At 43.3% G+C, this 16,887-nt stretch overlaps 1 protein-coding gene and 1 long non-coding RNA gene across 3 annotated transcripts in view; one reads left to right on the top strand and one right to left on the bottom strand.

Annotated features, from left to right (window-relative positions):
• The window catches only part of LOC130356776 (uncharacterized), a 35,821-nt gene extending 28,951 nt beyond the window's left edge, over nt 1-6,870 (bottom strand). The window contains exons 1-4 of one of the 2 annotated variants that reach the window (XR_008888989.1): nt 6,533-6,870; nt 5,632-5,683; nt 3,617-3,667; nt 1,893-2,144 (exon numbers count right to left, since the gene is read on the bottom strand). This is a non-coding gene — a long non-coding RNA (uncharacterized LOC130356776). The remainder of the gene's footprint in view (nt 1-1,892; nt 2,145-3,616; nt 3,668-5,631; nt 5,684-6,532) is intronic. The other variant, XR_008888988.1, reaches the window with a different exon arrangement.
• RTN4RL1 (reticulon 4 receptor like 1) overlaps nt 1-13,487 on the top strand; it is a 253,674-nt gene extending 240,187 nt beyond the window's left edge. The window contains exon 2 of the mRNA XM_056558711.1: nt 10,134-13,487. Within this exon, the coding sequence (XP_056414686.1) occupies nt 10,134-11,473 (1,340 nt within the window). The 3' untranslated portion in view covers nt 11,474-13,487. The remainder of the gene's footprint in view (nt 1-10,133) is intronic.
• The last annotated feature ends 3,400 nt before the right edge of the window (nt 13,488-16,887 follow it).

Genomic DNA, 16,887 nt, shown 5'->3' with positions numbered 1-16,887 from the left:
AAAATAAGCCCTCATACTAGTCTGTGGATGAAAATATAAAAGAGTTATGATTTTTAGAAGGTGAGGAGGAAAAAACGAAAACGTAAAAATTAAATTGTCTGAGTCCTTAAGGCCAAAATGGGCTGAGTCCTTAAGGGGTTAAAGGGGTACTCCGTGGAAAACTTTTTTTTTAAAATCAACTTGTGCCAGAAAGTTAAACCGATTTGTAAATTACTTCTATTAAAAAATCTTAATCCTTCCAGTACTTATTAGCTGCTGAATACTACAGAGGAAATGGTTTTCTTTTTGGAACACAGAGCTCTTTGCTGACATCATGACCACAGTGCTCTCTGCTGACATCTCTGTCCATTTTAAGAACTGTCCAGAGTAGGAGGAAATCCCCATAGCAAACATATGCTGCTCTGGACAGTTCCTAAAATGGACAGAGATGTCAGCAGAGGGCACTGTGGTCATGATGTCAGCAGAGAGCACTGTGTTCCAAAAAGAAAACCATTTCCTCTGTAGTATACAGACCCTAAAAAGTACTGGAAAGGTTAAGATGTTTTAATAGAAGTAATTTACAAATGTGTTTAACTTTCTGGCACCAGTTGATTTAAAAATAAAAAGTTTTCCACGGGAGTACCCCTTTAACATAAAATTGGATTCACTGAATTGAATGAAGTTGTTTTGGCCGTAAGCCCATGATTCATTCATTCAGATGAACAGAATAGTTGCACAACAACAAATCTGCAGCATGTGGATTTATCCTAATTAGTGTTGAGCGGCATAGGCCATATTCGAATTCGCGAATATTCGCGAATATATGGACGAATATTCATCATATTCGCGAATATTCGTCATATTCGTAATGTTCTCGTTTTATTTCCGCATATGCGAATATTCGCATGTGCGAAAATTAACATATGCGAAAATTTACATATTCAAAATTAACATAAGCTAAAATTCGCATATGCGAAAATTATCATATGCAAATTTTCGCATATGCGAAAATGCGCACACCAGTCTCACACAGTAGTATTAGAGCCTTCTTACACCACATAAGCTGGAAGCAGAGAGGGATGATCACTGTGATTGTGTACTGTGAAAAAAAATAAAAATAAATAAAAAAAAAACGAATATTCGTAATTACGAATATATAGCGCTATATTCGCGAATTCGCGAATATGCGATATTCGCAAATAAAATTCGAATTGCGAATATTCGCGAGCAACACTAATCCTAATACAGTCACATGCAAAAGTATTTAACAGGGCTCGTCCGCCTTGTGCTTTCTGCTCCCTGCATTGCTCCATTCCTGGTTTGGGTATTGGGTAGGACATTCTATTTACAGTCTGTTCACAGACAGTGTTGAAGCGATGCAGGGAGTTTTTTCAGTTTTGTGCCCTCCTGCCCGGCCATCTTTTGTATGTGGATACGAATATATGAAAAACGACCTTAGCAGCAGGTGCTCAGGATCCCAGCAGAGGTAGTCACATTCAGGTCATAAAGTGGCAAATTGCAGCAACTTTATTTGATGTACAGCATTAAAACAATGACGCGTTTTGGGGTGAAACTACCCCTTCATCAGATTACTGTGGTACATCCACACAAATCTGATAAAGGGTTAGTTTCACCCCAAAACGCGTCATTGTTTTAATGCTGTACATCAAATAAAGTGGCAGCACTTTGCCACTTTATGACCTGAATGTGACTACCTCTGCTGGGATCCTGAGCCCCTGCTGCTAAGGTCGTTTTTCATATATTCAAATCCAGTTATCCACAGGACACCATCCGGTTGCACCTGGGACCTTTGGGCTGCACAGATCCACACTATCTCTAATAACCCCGCACGGGGTGATATGCATATTTCCTATATGCTCAAGGTGAGCGGCTAATTTACAGAGCCTGCATACCACTTCCCGCAACGAGGCGCCGCTTCCGGTCTCTTTTTTTCTCTTTTCCTTTCTCCCCATCTTTTGTATGTGACAGGCTCATCACAGATGGCGACACAAGCCTTGGAGCTGTCTGTCCATAGCTTTTCACACACAGCAGATAGCCAGGGATGGGGGCGCATCGGCCTTATGCTGCTATGCAGAGGTAGTGACATCAGCATCCTGGCCATCTGCTTCAACAGCAGAGCAGTGGTCAGTATCCTAGCCAATGAGCTGCAAACAATGACAAAAGAGAATGGGCACAACGTAAAAAGATAACAATTTTGCTAATAACATGCATTTGTAAAATTTCTTACTTTAACATTGTCTTCAAAATAAATGATCATGTAAAAAAATTGGAAACACATATAAGCATAAGAATCTTAAATAAGATAAATAATATATCTATCTGTCCCCATGTCCCAATACTGACAATATCCCAACATATTTACATGCATATGTTTGAGTTCTATAAGCAGTTCTAATATGTTTAGTTCTTCAGGTTCAGTAGCTCTCTAATAAATAAATTGTCGTTCCTGTTGCTACATCGTGCTCATGAATTTGTATATTCAGTTCTGTTCATCAGGACGTATCAGGTTTAGATACTCCCATTTAGGCCTATCGGGGTTAAAGGGGTACTCCACTGGCCAGCGTTCAGCAGTAAATGCTCCGAACGCTGTTTTCGCGCTGCGAAAACAGCGTTCGGAACATTTACTTCCGAACGCTGGCCAGTGGAGTACCCCTTTAAGACTTGGCATAGAATTGGCATAGCCATTTGTGATCTATCCCAATGCACTCCCAGTCTCTATGGGGGGTATTTATCAATTTTGCCTGTTGACAGTTTCTTTTTACCCGTTTTTTTTTCACTTTGGTTTTCGTGGACATGCAATCAGATTTATCATTTGGTGCAAGTTGTTAGTAATTTTGGCTCAAATGTTGAAATCAGCTGTTCACAGCGCCTTTTACACAGAACCTACCACCACAGAGGACGCGTATTTTACCCTGCAGAGCAGCCATTTAGGAGTCCCTCCTGCAGTATATCAGCAAGCGACGTGAGTTATTTTCTTTTATGGGGTTTATAGCCACCATGTGAAATGGATTTTATTTTCAACTTGGGTAGTTTTTTTTTTTTTTTTTGTTACTTTAGTGCAGTGGTCTTCAACCTGCGGACCTCCAGATGTTGCAAAACTACAATTCCCAGCATGCCCGGACAGCCGTTGGCAGTTTTGCACCATCTGGAGGTCCGCAGGTTGGAGACCACTGCTTTAGTACTTACCTTTCCTGAACCTGTGTGGCCATGTCCAATGCTGGCTCAACGGAGGATGAAGGTCCCTCAGAGACAACTATGTCGCAGGATAGTATTGAGCAGCCCTGGAGGCGTCGCTGCTTTCACAAAAAATCTGACATTGCTAAGTGTGTTTTTTATGTGCAAAATTTATTGGCCGGGATTTGCGCCAAAATTGCGCCAAAGATCGATTGGCGCAAATGATGAATTATTGACTAAAGTTAAAATCACACACAGGACCGTGTGATTTTGAGACAGTTCTAAAAATGACAGTGGAGAAGATGCGCCAAACTTTGGCGCAAAAAGACACTGCGCCAAAGTATTGCGCCAAAGTTACGTTAAAAAAGACACATACATCCTTTGATAAATACCCCCCTATATTTTCACATTTAGATGAAATCCTTTGGTAAGCAGAACATACCTTCCTTTCTAAATTCAGTTTCAGCCTTTGTGGGCATTTCTAAACCTTGCCCTGAGGAGAATGGATAAAAGATATGAAACACTTATGGGAACCCTCGAGCTTCAGAAAAGTAAACAGAATAAATTGACCATCCATCTTAGATTTCCATGGCTTATGCATGCACCATGGAGACGCCACTTCATTATATATTCTCCAGCCGTTCCCAAGTTCTGCTAATACAGGAACCCTACTGATGTCATCACCTGGACTAGCTAGAAATTCATTATATGAAAATATTCCCCTATTGGAAGCAGAAATGACACTGAAGCAATACTTGTTTAAATTGTGTCACTTTTCTGTTAGTATGCTTCCATGGCACGTAATGAAATGGCTATAATATCAATGAGCTTAGCAGAGTAGCAGTCATACATTATCCTCTGCAGATATTCTGCATTTCATATCTAAAATATGTTTCCTCCTTATAATAAGAAATGGATTGAAGGCAAATTAAAGGCATAAGAGAGCTAAATTTAGTGCACATCCGTATAAAGGAATCATTTTCGCTAAATATTCCAACTTTTGATGGGACTTTCTCTGCCGCAGCGGAGAGAATTTGTAGGGCTGGAAATCTTCTAGCTTCCATAGTCGAGTAATGCAGTAAGTCATTTTTATTTAAAATTAGAAGAATGTTGAGCTAAAATGTAAAAAATCCTATTAGGAAATATTTCTGGGGCTTAAATTTGCAGCAAACAAGCTGTTCGATTGTACCTGTTGCGCAGATAAAAGACATCATTTGCTTAAGGTATGGGTTCCCCAGAGGGGACTAGTGATGTATCAAACAGGATTTCGTGTTGGGAAGAAATAGACTGTTTCATTGATTTGATGGCCTGCAGGATGATGATAGGGATCAATTGAATTTGAGACCCTATATCTTCATTAAAGGGGTACTCCGAGGAAAAACTATTTTTTTTTAAAGCAACTGGTGTCAGAACGTTAAACAGATTTGTAAATGACTTCTATTTAAAAATCTTTATCCTTCCAGTACTTATCAGCTGCTGTATGCTCCAGAGGAAGTTCTTTTCTTTTTAAATTTCCTTTCTGCCTGACCAAAATGCTCTCTGCTGACACCTCTGTCCATGTCAGGAACTGTCCAGAGCAGCATATGTTTGCTATGGAGATTTGCACTGGACAGGTCCTTAGACAGACAGAGGTGTCAGCAGAGAGCACTGTGGTAAGACAGAAAGGAAATTAAAAAAAAAAGAACTTCCTCTGGAACGTACAGCAGCTGATAAGTACTGGAAGGGTCAAGTCTTCTAAATAGAAGTAATTTACAAATCTAGTTCTGGCACCAGTTGATTTAAAAAAAAAAGTTTTTCACCGGAGTACCCCTTTAAATGGGTAATCCGATGGAAAACTTTTTTTTTGTTTTTTTTAAATGAACTGGTACCAGAAAGTTAAACAGATTTGTAAATTACTTCCATAAAAAAAAAAAAAAAAATCTTCATCCTTCCCGTACATATTAGCAGCTGTATGCTACAGAGGAAATTCTTTGATATTTTTATTTTTTTGTCTTGTCCACATTGCTCTCTGTTGACACCTCTGTCCGTGTCAGGAACTGTCCACAGCAGAATAGGTTTGCTATGAGGATTTTCTCCTACTCTGGACAGTTCCTGATATAAGCATCAGGTGTCAGCAGAGAGCACTGTGGACAGGACAAAAAAGAAATTTCCTCTGTAGCATACAGCTACTAAAAAGTACTGGAAGGAAGTATAGAAGTAATTTACAAATCTGTTTAACTTTCTTGCACCAGTTGATTTAAAAAAAAGTTTTTCACCTGAGTACCCCTTTAAGTCTAGTAACTACTGGAGTAGCAGTCATAATAACAGAAGGAGTCTCGGATATGTTGAATACTTATTGATACAATAATTATACTAGAAGGAGGGGCAATGGATATATAATCTTTTACATGAAGCATCATTTCTGTTTGCTTCCCTAGCTCTATATCTCAGTACCCTGGCAATGGCTTGTTGGCTCACCTGGGGCACAGCACCCGGGGCACAAGTTCTTTCAGCCGCCCTAGCTATGCCTCTGGTGGGTAGAATGAACAGTTCAAAGAAAAAACTGATCAAAGACCATAATAATCATAACATTTCTATTCCTTTTGCAATATAGTATTCCTTTGCTTGAAGCAAAGCACTTTCAGTCATTTTTGAGTAGTAGACCTAGGAGAAGGTGGCGGACATGCAAGTCACAATTATTCTATATGCTGGAAGTATACCTCGAAAATATTTCCAACATAAACCTGCATATTTGTAGCCATACTACTATAATTGGTCACACTGCAAAAAAAAAAAAAAAAGGATTCCAAACAGTATTATGGACATTTATCAACGGGTTTAGTCAGGTTTTCTTTACTATAATTGTTGCAAAATTTTTGCAACTGCGACTACGCGATTTTTCGTGCGACATTTTGACTGGAAAGCGAGAAAAGCAAGTTTTCCAAAAATTAACTACGTAGTAATAATTTTAAAATGGACTACGAGTTGTCAGGTATTTATTAACTGCGACAGTCGCAACTGCGCAAAAAAAAGTTGCAACAGGGTTAAAAATTGACTAAATTTACTCCAGCTCAAACATGGAGCAGAAAAAGCTACTACCAAAGTAAAAAAGGAAAAATTGCTTACGTGAAAGAAAATTATCAACAGGCTGAAACCAGTTGATAAATAAGTCACACATACGCAAAAAAAAGTAAGGAAAAAATTACTAAAAAAAGGAATACTTAAGCAAACATTGATAAATGTCCCTCTGTATGTTTATTTTTACTTTTTCTCTCTTTTTTGCATAGTATATGTTATTTTCTAATTTTTTTCTAGTTTGTATAGAAAACGGGACAGTACGATTTTTTTCTACAACAAAAAATAAAATAAAATGTTATACCGATGTGTATCACCCGGATTAAAAGGCAGTATTTTTAGCTTCTTTTGGGTCAGTAGGGGGCCTACGGCTACTGTTCGGGGTCTTGCTATAATTAACCACTTGCAACCTTTTTACTATGGTCTAATACATTGTTTCCCAACCAAGGTGCCTCCAGCTGTTGCAAAACTACAACTCCCAGCATGCCCGGACAGCCGAAGGCTGGGTGCTGGAGGCACCCTGGTTGGGAAACACTGGTCTAATAAAAATAGTGATCAAAATGACATAGCAGAAATATAAGCATAAATTAGGATTTAAGGTCACGATTTGTGTGCCGCTATACAGGCTTCCCTGGCTGCTATGGGGAGATTCATCAAAACCTGCCCAGAGGAAAAGTTGCTGAGTTGCCCATAGCAACCAATCAGATTGCTTCTTTCATTTTCCACAGGCCTTTTCAAAAATGAAAGAAGAAATCTGATTGGTTGCTATGGGCAACTCAGCAACTTTTCCACTGGACAGGTTTTGATTAATCTCCCTCTATATGTACAGATTCATTCTGACATTTTCTCTCATACTACATCTGATAGAACATGTAGAAAAAAATGATAATAATTAGAAGGCATGTAGAGATATATTAGAGTATTTATGTATTTCCATGGGAGCTCAGTTAGGTCCCCTTTTCATAAGTCTGTCATCAGTTTCTTTTCCCTCCGGCGCTGTAAAAAATGCATCGGAGGGCAAATGAAGCCAGAACTGATCCCATTCATTTGAAAGGGACCGTTCACAATCATCCTGCATCTCAATTTAGATGCAGGAGGATTGGCATCGCAGGATCGGCACAGACTGGGGAACACATCTTGCTGCGTTCCCCCAATGGGCGATCACAAACAATGGATGCCGGATGCTACACAACTGATGACAACTGATGCACTTCTGGCATCAGCTGGTGCATCAGTTGTGGCAATTTTCACTCAGTTTCGCCAGAGCCGGATATATGTAAATCTAGCCTTACAATAGAGCTGTAATACGGCTGTACCGGAGAGACTTTAGACTGGTAGAAAAGAATTGGCATATATTGTAATAAGTTCCATCTTCACTCCGTGAGTCCACTGTAGCTAATTACACCGAAAGCAATTAGTGTCCATTTCCATTCCACTAACATTAGCATTTAGCACACGCTTTATGATATTCTTCATTTTGCTTAATCTCTTTTATTAAGTCTTCTGACCTGCAAACAAAATAAATAAGTGAAGGCAAATTCTGCATTTATGGGTCCATACTGATAAATTGTGATAAGTTCTGCAGCGTCTGATCGCTCTCTGTTCCTGAATCCACTGTTGAGTATGCAGAACAGATTCACATTTCCTTATTTTTTTTATATTTTTTTAACGCACAGAAAGATGAGTAAGAGGATAAAGTTTGGCAATAAATGACCTTTGAATGTACTTCCATGATATTTCCAATCCAATCTATTTTTAATGGAACCTTCATTATTTAAGATGTCCTTAACCCCTGTGTTGCAAAAGCAAAGTATACACTGAGATAGCATTTTTGAGTGTTAAAGTGATATATTCTACCTTAAATCACAGACTTTATCTATTGCTTATGTACCAAGAGGCCTAAAATAGCTGATAACCTGTCAATAGTGTTTCCAGGCATGTAATGAAAGAAGACCTCTCAGTTCTCCTGACATGTTTATTTTCAATGCAATAAGAATTCTGGTGCATCTTTTATTTGAGTTGTGCCTTGTGCCATTCCTCTGTTATTCCTGCTGGAAATACATGAATAAATCAACAACTAATATCACCCTACGCAGTATTGACAGTATGACAGTATTAGCCTGTGTAGTGACACATCCCGTTGAATATCAATTTATTAAAATATTTGCAGGAGGAATAATAGAGAAGCAAAATAACTATGAGTTCTTAAAGGGGTATTCCGCCCCTAGACAGCTTATCCCCTATCCAAAGGATAGGGGATAAGATGTCAGATCGCCGCGGTCCCGCTGCTGGGGACCCCCTGGATCCCCGCTGCGGCACCGCGCTATCATTACAGCACAGAGCGAGTTCACTCTGTGCGTAATGACGGGCAATACGGGGGACGAAGCAGAGTGACGTCATGGCGCCGCCCCTCGTGACATCACGGCCCGTCCCCTTAATGCAAGTCTATGGGAGGGGGCTTGACGACCGCCACGCCCCCTCCCATAGACTTGTATTGAAAGGGGCGGGCCGTGACATCACGAGGGGCGGAGCCGTGACGTAACGATGCTCCGGCCACTGTACCGCCCATCATTACGTGCAGAGCGAACTCGCTCTGTGCTGTAATGATAGCGCGGTGCCGCAGCGGGGATCCCAGGGGTCCCCAGCAGCGGGACCGCGGCAATCTGACATCTTATCCCCTATCCTTTGCATAGGGGATAAGCTGTCTAGGGGCGGAATACGCCTTTAAAGGGGTACTCCACTCTCCAGCTTTCAAAACATTTAGTTCCGTACGCTGGTGCGGGCTTCGGGGGTCGCCATGCCCCCTCGTGACATCATGCCCTGCCCATTACGACGTCACCCCCCGCCCCCTCAATGTAAGTCACACCCCCTCCCATAGATGCGCATTGAGGGGGTGGGGTGTGACATCACGAGGGGCGGAGCTTGACATCATGAGGGGGCATGGCGACCCCCGAAGCCCGCACCAGTGTTCGGAACTAAATGTTCCGAACGCTGGGGAGTGGAGTACCCATTTAAAAGGAACTGCCTTGTTAAAAAAGTAGTCAGCATGTTATAGAGCAGGAATAGCTGAGTAGATTGATAAAAAAAAAATTGTTTTAACAGTCATACCTGTACTCAAGCTACAATCAGAGTCATGAAGCATCCGAAGTCGCAATGGCTTTGTGTATTGTATTGTAAAAATTCAATAATAACCATTTGATCACTAAAAAAAATTGTTTTGTCAGAAAAGTTTCAGTATGACTCAATGTTTATTTAGCTAAATCCCTGCTCAGTCTGGGTTTAAAAGTCCAGTGGGTGGTCCAACTCAGTGATTGGCAGTTGTATCTGTATGAACACACATACATGAAAATTGTCAGTCCTGATTAGCTCCACCTACCAGACTCCTAAACTCAGAAGAAGCAAGAAATTACACCAATAAATGACAAGTTAAACTGAAACCTTCCTTACATAGCTATAGGTCAATCTTCTCAGCTCCTCCTACTTTGAAAAAAAAAAAGGTTGCCAACAGAAAGGACTATATTTTCAGTGTGGCGAGTTCTCTTTAAAGATCCGGAATTTTTATTTTATTTTAGTTTAGTCTTTACTAAAACAGACATGTCAGAAGGGCTGAGAAATCCTCTTTAAAGGTAACCTGTCATCACTTTCATGCTGCCTGAACTATGAGTTCTCCCTATCAGCGTTGGCTAATAGATCTATCTATTTCTGGATATGAGGACATATCTATAAAGGCAAACTGGACAGGAAGAAGCCTCCTAGGACCACCCCAATGACTCATGATTCAGGCTGCATAAAAGTGCAGATAGGTTCCCCTTTACTTCGGTAACTTATGGATTTGTGTTATTTATATGTATAATAACACCTATACTGTATATATTTAATCCATTTTGTTTTCTCTCTTGTTACAGGGAGTCGCTTGGATCTATTTTTGGTTCTTTTTGGACTGCAGTTGCCTTTTATATCACCATGCCCCATAAACTGTATATGTTACCCTTCACCAATGACTGTCAGCTGTCAGGCTCACAACTTCGGGGCTGTACCTGAGGGGATCCCGGAAATCAGCGAGAGGATATTCCTTCAAAACAATCAGATAACTATGCTCCAAAGGGGACACTTCAGCCCTTTGTTAGTCACTCTGTGGCTTTACAGCAACAACATTACCTTCATCGATCCAGCAACGTTTGAAGGGTTTGACAACCTTGAAGAGCTGGATCTTGGGGACAATCGCTACCTAAGGGCTTTGTCAGGGGAGACATTTCAAGGTTTGTCTAGACTTCATACCTTAAACTTGTACAAATGTGGCCTCAGTTCCCTGCCTAGTGGGATATTTGGTGGACTCCACAGTTTGCAATTTCTCTACCTTCAGAACAACCACATTGAGTTTCTACAAGATGACATCTTTATAGATTTGGTCAACCTAAGTCATCTTTTTTTGCATGGAAACAAGCTTTGGAGCCTTCATCAGAATACTTTTAGAGGTTTGGTCAACCTGGATCGCCTCCTCATTCATCAGAACCAACTTCAAATCATTCACAGAGATGCTTTTCATGATCTTAAGAGGCTGACCACGCTATTTCTGTTTAACAACAGTATATCAGAACTGCAAGGGGAGTGTTTAGCACATCTTTCTGCTCTGGAGTTTTTGAGACTTAATGATAACCCCTGGGACTGTAACTGTAAATCCAGATCCCTGTGGGAATGGTTGCGGAAGTTTAGAGGGACTAGCTCTAATGTTATTTGTGAGTCACCTGAAAAAATGCAGGGCAGAGACCTGAAAAATCTAAAAAAAGAAGATTTTGTGCATTGTTCTGGCTCAGAGTCTCTAAACCAAATAAAGACTCCTACCTACACCACCACCACTCATCACAAAGGGCACCACTCTCATCATTCCTCCAAGGAAAAAGGAAAAGATTTTCACCAAAATGAGCCTGCTGCCCATCCAGACCCACGCCCAGGAACAAGGAAACATGGTAAGAACTGCACCAATCACAAAAACCGAAACCAGATCTTCAAACCCGCATCTGGGAAGGGTATGCACGATGTACAGGATTATGTGACAAATTACAAACAGAAATTCAGTATTGACAGTATGCCCACTGCTTCAACAAAGAGGAAGACTAAATGTACACGGAGGACGTCCATGAGAATGCCAAGTGGAGTGCAGCAGGCCACAGAGAACAACAGGTGTAATGGGGTCAGGGTGTCCCTGCTGCTCTTCCTACTGGTGTTAGCTGTCATTGTACGCTGACCATTTTTGGAAGGAACTCTAGCCACTGCCACCACTTTCTAAAGGACCAGCATTTCTTTCCGTTATTCTTCTTTATTTGTGTATGGAGGATTTGACTAGGAGGATCTACGAAAGTGGCTTCTTATGATCAATTTGGCTTGTGTTGGTGGATTATAAATGTTAACTGGATGCAAAGCGGTTGGGAGGGAAAGCATTATCACAAGCCTACCACATGCTGCCCCAACTTTGCATGTACAAAGGGCAACGTCGTTGAAAGACATTGCAGAAAATTCATTACTCATTCTTGTTACCAACTAGACATGCAAAATGGGGCATACTTACTAATCCTTCCTGTTTTTTTATATATATTGTTTGATCTTTAAAGTGGGAACATTATTGTTTCAAAATACCACAAACATTACAAGCCAGGCCTCCTACACATGCAAAAGACACTGTGTGAGTAATGTCTCCAACCGGTTTTGTTGGCCTAAACAATTGTTATTGGTCTTTGGGCCAATGCTGCTCAGAAGACAATCTACAAATCCTGATATAAACTCAGGCATATTATCTTATTATAGCAGGGCTTAGCTGCCATGCTACCAAAGGAAGGCTGCAAGCATACAATAGGACTTGTTAAAAAAAAAATCAAAAAAATTTAACTAGCAAAGAGATTTCTGCAGGCAGCCTGTTTATTTTGTATCTGTATCCACATAGTTATTTAATGACACAACCCTTTACCTACCCTCTTCTGTCCAAATATCCATAAGTGTGTCTATAAATGTTTCTATGGCTATATCTGAAAAAAAAAAAAAAAAAAGAAACATCCGAAAAGGAAAACTGTGCTGTTTGTTTTATAGCAAATAGGCATTATTGGCTTTGAGCTTTGGCATTAGTTATTTTTGGGGAAGGGGGTATACCTCATAATTCTCAGCTGTCAGCAGTGGGGAATACATAATGGTGGCAAAGCGCCAACTTGGGAGAGTTGCAGAATAATCCACTTAAAAACAATGACCCATGGAGTTCAAATAAATCTCAACACAATCCCAATATAGGGTATTAAACTTAACTCAGCAAAGAAACGGGTGGTGAGAAAGTATATTTTTCACAGGATCATTGTACCTATTCAGCCATGGAAGTCAGTGTCTTATTTGGGAGCAGTTGGTAACAATGTAGCTGGAAGAAAAATGGCTCTCCCATCAGTGTTAGTTGATGTGAGCCTTATAGCTGGTCTAGAGGTATTCACAGTAGAGTCCCATATAATGTCTGTGAAGACCACAACTTTGTCAGGAATCACCAGACATAGGTCAAATCCATAGCATAGAGATAAAAGCCCCATGCTACATCAGTGAAGACAACAACCTCATCAAAAATCTCCATCAGACATGGGCCATCTCTCTACTTGTTTTTCCCTACGACCCGGGAATTTAATAGTGATTATTCGGAAAGGCTCCAGTAGCAGGATTCAGAGACAGGAGGAAGCAGAAGTCATTGTTATACTTATGGGGAAGTCAACATGTGCCTATCACTATTGCAGAGTGTGCTGTGTTGTAACTCTATATTCTCAAAGGCTGTCATGAAATCTTCACAGAGAGTCAAATACAGGTATCTTGGGATTAGCTCTACAGTATGTGCAGAACTCTGGGGACTATCAAGAGAATATACTCAAGTTTTACCAAGAGCAAAAAAAAGTGTGTATATATATACATATAAATGTATAAAATAAATATATATCTACATTACTATAAAATATTCCTTACCTGCAAAATTTTATTCTGAAAAAAAAAAAAAAAAAAGAAAACATTTTTTTTTTTGCCCTGGAAAGCTGGAGTTCATATCATGATAGATGACCCCACTGCCGGTAAAAAGTAGCAGTGTTAACCAGAAATAGATAACAGATCGAGTTAGTATTGCACACACAAAAAAAAATTGTTATTTCCTTGTTAAGAGAACTTGTGTGACCAGAAGAGAACACGGAAATAAACTATAATAAAAAAAAAGCCTTGGGTATAAAAAAAATTCTCTGCTTGCTTTTTTTCACACAGTTTGATGTGCTGAGACTACAGTGGTTTCAGGCGGTTTCTATTCATTCCCTTGGCTCATTGTTTTCCAATGCAAAGCATATTTGTATGCGCTGGTTATTCTGTCTTATTACCATATTTTAATGTGCTGACCACTGTTTATTACAGTAGTAATGGTCCCTAACATTGTATTCTTGATGTGATATACTACATCCATGGAGCAGCAGTGTATCTATTATCTAATCAAGGAGGCAAGTAAATGACAGGCAAATTGCATTTCATTCCCTTTTAGCAGTGTGGTATGGTATTAACCCCTTGTATTCATTACGCCAGGGCGTGATTTATCCCCAATACCAGCCGAAAGTATACCACTGGATCCTGGGCTAGGCACGAGGGCAATAATGAACTCAGACGCCAAGTTACGGACAACGGTAGCTTTATTGAGTGACAGGTGGTACAGGAAGCCCTGGAGGGGATAGAATAGGACCGGAAGGGGCACATAACAGGGGGATTATGCGGTATGGAAAGGGTTAATAGTGGTGGGATTTTTAAGTTAGGAAGAGGAGGAGTTTGGTAAGGGGTTAAAAGGCTGAGGTCAGGGGAAGGGACTTCAGTCGGCGCATGGCCAACAGGAACATTGGTAAAGAGCTCCCTACCTGTGTGATGTCGGCTGGCGGGTTAGTCCCTCTCCAGTCGCCGCTGGTCAGCGGTCCGGTGAGTCTGGTGGTGGGTGGTCCGGGGGCCCCCGTCGGTGACTCTGCTGCTGCTGCTGTGCGTGATGTGCAGCCAGCAAGTCCCAGGGCCATCGGGTGGAGCGTGGGACTGGTGCGGCCTGCTCCCATGAAGGGGCGGGAGCAGACCCTGAAGGGATCGTCAGCACGTGCTCCGGCAGCCTCTGCCGCTTAGATGAGGAGGCGGGCTCCTGCAGGCCTTGTGGTGACCCAAGCCATAGTTCATACTGCCCCGGCGGCCTCCTCCTCTAGGCGGGACCGGCAGGCCCAGAATGTTGAGGCTCTTGCTGCTGCTGTGGAGGCGGGGGGAGGGGGGGCTACTGTCGGTGGCGGTGACGAGATCAGCCCCGCCCCTAGTGATGTGAGTGACGACGAGCTGATGCTGGCTGATGATCCTGCTGTGCCCCTGTACCCGCTGCCTGATCCCCTCCTCCCCCCTGGGGTTGATGCGGGTGCGGACAGTAGCGGGATCCAGCTGTCCTCAATGGATTTCCCTTCTTCTGGTGGGACCTTGGCTGGCGTTGCTGCTGTGCAGGAAGGTAGGGTTTTCCTGGCCCCTCCTTCTTCCGGCGAGAGTCAAGTACTGGATGTCTGAAGGCGCCCTGCTGTGGGAGATACGGCCGCTGGTTCGATGCCTGTGAGATCGGGTGAGTGCACCACTGTCTCCTGTTTTGCGGGCTTGGGGTGGATCCGGGTGGGCTGGGGGGTTGCAATTTTTTCTTAATGGTCTGCAGGCCCTGTTGCAGGGTGGCGGGCTGGGGGTGGGGGCACCCGGTTCCGGTGTGGGGTGCTGTGTGTGCGGTGGATGGGCAGCATGCTGCTGGAGTGTCAGCGGGGGTGGCCCCCCTTGGCGGGGTTGGTGTGAGTCAGGTGGTGTCTCCTCCCATGGTGGCAGCCTCGGGTGCGGGGGGTGGTGTGCATCTGGCGGACATTGCCAGGGGCAAGGGATATGTGTGCTTCTAGGGCCCCTTAGGGGCTCACCTTAAGGCGGAGGTGCGGGAAAAAAATTGGAACCGGGAATACGTTGATATATTTTTGCTGCTGCCGTTTGAGAAATTCAATTTGGATAGGGTCCGGCCGGATGAGTCCAAACCGATGGAGAAGGTGGAGGAGGAGCATCGGCGATATCTGTTGATACCGCGGACTTTCTCCAATTGGCTTCAGGCCTTGGATTCAGGCCCACTTAGTGGGGGAGTAATTGTGGGAGCACTGCTCCCGTCTCTTTTGCTACATGGATGCGATGGGGGAGGCATACCGGGTTTATGGGGGAACGGCATGGCTGCGGTATGATGAAAAATTCGAGCAGCGGGACAATAAGGAAATAGGTTTGTGGATGCGGCTTATGGCGGCTCCACGTGGGGGAGGAGACCTGCATTCCTTTCGGGACAGCGCCGGCGGTCGGGGACTGGGGCTGGGCAGTCGGCTGAATCGGGGCGCGGAGTGTGCTGGCAATTTAATGAAGGGAGCTGCAAGTTTGGGGCCGATTGCTGCTTCAAGCATGAGTGCACCGGCTGCTGAGGTGAGCACGAGCTTTCCCACTGTTTCTGTCAGGGGGAAGGGTAGGCAGGAAGAGACTGACCAAAAGAGGGGCAACGCGTGGGGTGATGTGTAATCTGGTATTGGCTTTGGCTCTCCCGGAGGTAGTGTAGGAGAAGCTGTTTATGGAGGTGTCTCTTGGCAGGATGGCTGGGCCGTTTGAGTCTCCTTTGTCAGTGGGGTTGCGAGTCTCCCCATTTAGCTTGGTTCCCAAGAAGGAGCCTAATAAATTTTGCCTTATTCACCACCTTTCCCATCCGGTGGGGGAGTCGGTCAATGATGGCATTGACCCGTCCCTTTGTGCAGTGTCTTACAACTTGTTTGAGGCTGCGTTGGTGTGGGTACGGCGGTACATTCAGGGGGGCTCTTTTTGTGAAGACGGATATTGAGGCGGCCTTCCATTTTTTGCCGGTCCATCCTGACAGTTTCGGTCAAACTTTTGGGCATTGTTATTGACACCCCGGCCATGGAGTGCCGGCTGCCTGAGGACAAGCTGGGCGAGCTGAGGGAGGAGGTGGCAAGGGCATGTCGGGTTCACAAATTGCGGGAGGTTCAGTCTTTACTGGGCGTCTCAATTTTGCCTGCAGGATCATGCCCATTGGGAGGGTTTTTGGCCGTTGCCTCGCTGCAGCTACTGCGGGCGCCACCAGACCTAATCACTATGTGCGGGTGTCGGCTGGCTTGCATGCAGATTTGGGTTTTTTTCAGGAATTTTTTGGGAGGTACAACGGACGGTCGGTTGTGATGGATTGGCTGGTCTCTAGTAGGGACTTAGAGCTGTTCACCGATGCGGCCGGTGGCAGCGGCTTTGGGGTGTATTTGCAGGGTCAGTGGTGTGTTGGGCAATGGCCAGTAGCTTGGCGGGAGGCGGGCTTTACACGAAATCTGGCCCAGCTGGAGTTGTTCCAGATTGTGGTGGTTGTGGAGGTGTGGGGGGATTTGTTTCTTAATCGGAAGGTTTGCTTCCATTGCGATAACATGGAGGGGGTTTTAGCCATTAATAATCAGATGGTGAACTCCCCCCGGGGGTTAATTTGCTTCATCACTTGGTGCTGCGGGGGTTGCAGCTTAATTTTCATATAATCACTTTGCATGTACCGAGGGTTGCTAACTTGGTGCCTGATGCTCTCTCTCACTTGCAGTGGGATCG

Source organism: Hyla sarda, chromosome 2 (genome assembly GCF_029499605.1).
Source record: "Hyla sarda isolate aHylSar1 chromosome 2, aHylSar1.hap1, whole genome shotgun sequence".
NCBI classification, from domain to species: Eukaryota; Metazoa; Chordata; class Amphibia; order Anura; family Hylidae; genus Hyla; species Hyla sarda.
Note: the sequence above shows the minus strand (reverse complement) of the source record. Positions and strands in the feature narration are given on the sequence as shown.